The sequence below is a fragment of the Salvelinus sp. IW2-2015 genome, linkage group LG2, assembly GCF_002910315.2.
Source record: "Salvelinus sp. IW2-2015 linkage group LG2, ASM291031v2, whole genome shotgun sequence".
NCBI classification, from domain to species: Eukaryota; Metazoa; Chordata; class Actinopteri; order Salmoniformes; family Salmonidae; genus Salvelinus; species Salvelinus sp. IW2-2015.
Window position 1 is genome coordinate 43,308,352 of NC_036839.1, and position 3,390 is coordinate 43,311,741.

Below are 3,390 nucleotides of genomic sequence, written 5' to 3' on the forward strand. Positions count from 1 at the left end.
TGGCTAACTTTAACGCTAGCTAGGTGGATTACATTAGCTAGGTTAGGGTAGAGGTTAAGGTTAGGAGTTTGGAGTTAGGTTAGGGGAAGGGTTAGCTAACATGCTAAGTAGATGCAAAGTAGCTCAAACATATTAAGTAGTTGCTAATTAGCTAATCCAACCATCCTACTTTCGTTTTTGCCTGAAGCAACCTTCTGTTTTATGTAACCATACCAAACGCAACATATCATAGTCATTTGGGTGTCCCGGATTTTCGTTTACTATGTTACATCTAGTCTATGAGACCAGCCTGTCTCATACTTTTATTTCTTATTTWAATTTTATTTTCAGATATTTTTTAAATAWTTTTTTTAACTGCAGTGTTGGTTAAGGGCTTGTAAGTAAGCATTTCACTGTAAGGTAACCTGTTGTATTCGGCGCATGTGTCAAATACGATTTGATTTGATTTGAAATGCAGCTGTTTTAACAAGCGGGGTTCTTAAAAGACCAAGTGGCTTAATCTACTCTGACGCCTTTTATTTATGTGTGCTTAAATGAAAGAACTGGACATGCAGAAAGCAATATCGATGAGGACAAGAAGCCACTTTGGACTATCAGTGCATTCATCATCATTGAGTAAATGCGCAGTCAGTCTCATTTTAGGCTGCGCGCACGCCACAACAGTCTGGAACTCCAAAATAGTCTGGCAGTCGTGAGCGGGCGAGAAATTACGTCAGTCTAGACTTCTCCGAAAAAGATGTGTTCAACATGAATAGCCTCGTATATGTTTGAAAGCGTATAACTATAGAACGGTATTTTGACGGAGACATTAACTGCCTGTCCGCATATTCATCCGATGTTAGTCGTCGCCAATAGGACAGCTAAATTATGGGCTCGAGAAGATACATTGTAGAAAAGCGGACTCAGACAACATTGAGACATTGAAACGTTTAAACAATAATTTGGGTAAGAAGATAGCTTTGCTGTTTTTTGTTTGTTTTTTGTTCCTACTATTGGATTAATTTGTGTTAAAGAGAATAACACGTTTAGATACGCCCTCTGTGTTTAAAAATAATAATAATTCTACATTGAATATAGATCTACATTTTAATGTGTGGTTGCAAGAAGAAGCGTCTTAAACGACAGGTGTATAGCCTAGTAAATAATGACCAGCTGCGGTGATAAAACAGCTTATTATTATCAATGGTTGTYTGATGTTGTCTTGTCATTAATAATYCCCGAATATATTTCTCTCSGTCTGAGCACAGCTAGTTACAGGCTAGCATTTATGTTATTGGTACGCTACAGGGAATTGTGAAGTCATGTATCCTGCTGTAGAGGCAGTCATCTAATGGATATGGTTTCCCCGAGTCATTTATATAACAAAATGTAAGATCTTAAACATCATACTCAATTGTCTTGCTAATCAAATTATTCTATTTTTGACTGCACTTATAAGTTATTGTTATAGATGTTTTTGATTTTTCTACCTAAGTAATAAAAGTCTTATGATGACTCATTAGTGGTGAGCTTTAGTACTCCTGTCTGACCTTGCCATAACCCATATATTATTTATGTTAAAAAACATAGACAGGTTCAACATTTGTTTGTAAAACTATCATGCCAATCTTATGGACTGTCAGTCCTTACATGCTAGGCCCATTTCCCACCAGTTTACCAAAAGTGTCTGGTTCAGAAATTGAAGGTGTGCTTTTTGTCAGCCCATAGAGCACATGTTCCAAAAAGTCACAAGTCTCTGTCTGTCAATTCAATTTAAATTTAAGGGGCTTTATTGGCATGGGAAACCATATGTTTACATTACCAAAGCAAGTGAAATACATGATAAACAAAAGTGAAATAAATAAACAATACCAAAATTGAAGGGTAAACATTACTCACAAAAGTMTTTAAATAATATAGACATTTCAAATGTTATATTAGTGGCTATGTACAGTAACGATGTGCAAATAGTTGAAGTATGAAAGGGACAATAAAGATCAGATAAATATAGGTTGTATTTACAATGTTTGTGCTCTTTCTCTCTCCTCTTTCTCTCTCTCCCTGTCTGTCTCCCCCTTTCTCTTTCTCTCCCCCCTATCTCTCTTCTCCCTCTCTTGCTCTCTCCCCTCTTGCTCACTCGCACTCTCTCCTTCTATCTCTCTCTCTTCCCCACTCACTCTCTTCCCCTCTCACTCTCTCTCTCACACACACACACACACACACACACACCACACACACACACACACACACACACACAAACCACACACCACACACAGACACAGAGATGGCGAGTGACGACCAGGTGGCCATCTTGACGGATGACGAGGGGTATCAGAAGAGGAAGTATGTCCTGGCAGAACCCTTCAACACCCTGTCCAACACCCTGGAGCAGATACCGGTGGGCTCGGGCCCCGCCTCTGCCTCCCAAGGTCCAGAGTTTCCTCCCACAGACACACCTGACTCCCCCTCCTCCAACCCCAGTAATGACTGCCTGGAGAGGAACTGCGTGCGGATCGACAACCACCTCCTCATCTCCAAGGTCTTCTATTTCTTCTTCTATGCAGCCTATGGGTCCCTACACCCACTGCTGCCTGTCTACTACAAGCAGCTGGGGATGACTCCCAGTCAGAGCGGCCTGCTGGTCGGGATCCGGTACTTCATCGAATTCTGTAGCGRCCCCTTTTGGGGGGTGGTGGCGGACCGCTTCAAGAAGGGKAAGGTGGTGCTTGTGTTCTCCGTTTTCTGCTGGCTGGTGTTCAACTGCGGCATCGGCTTCATCAAGCCCGCCTCCATAACATGCGTGGAGAGGAAACCCACAGTCGCACGCCCCACCAGCCCTGCCCACCTCGGTCTGCCGGCCAATTACAGTAGGGTCCGCAGGGGTGTGATTGGAGACTTGTTTTCCCTCTCTTCAAATCAACACGGTTTAGCATCAGACTCAGTTAGTGGCGGTCCCCTGCACAGGTACGTGAGGAGCGATGGTGGTAATGTCACTGGACCCAGCACTGTCCCGGGACCTGTGCCTTCCCCCACCATCACAACAACAACATCTTCCCCCTCCACCACCCCTACTACAACAGCCAGCTCAAAACCTGCCTCAAATCTAACCACAACCAAACCAACCACCACAACCATTCCGAAAGTCTACCACATCATCTCCAACCACGACCAGGTGGAGACCATCTTCCTCCTGATCCTGCTAGTCATCATCATCGGCGAGTTCTTCAGCGCTCCGGCTGTGACCATAGTGGACACGCGCACCCTGCAGTACCTGGGCCCCCACCAGGACCGCTACGGCCTGCAGAGGATGTGGGGCTCCCTGGGCTGGGGCCTGGCCATGCTCTGCGTGGGCATCTGGATCGACCACACACACATCAAGCTCTTCATCCAGGGCACCGGCTGCATCGTGCC

The 3,390-nt window shown here is 44.4% G+C and overlaps 1 protein-coding gene across 1 annotated transcript in view; it reads left to right on the forward strand.

The window, feature by feature from the left end:
- The first annotated feature begins 677 nt into the window (after window positions 1-677).
- The window catches only part of LOC139028621 (major facilitator superfamily domain-containing protein 6-like), a 7,066-nt gene continuing 4,353 nt past the window's right edge, over window positions 678-3,390 (forward strand). The window contains exons 1-2 of the mRNA XM_070446443.1: window positions 678-945; window positions 2,256-3,385. Coding sequence (XP_070302544.1) covers window positions 2,264-3,385 — 1,122 coding nt within the window. The 5' untranslated portion in view covers window positions 678-945; window positions 2,256-2,263. The remainder of the gene's footprint in view (window positions 946-2,255; window positions 3,386-3,390) is intronic.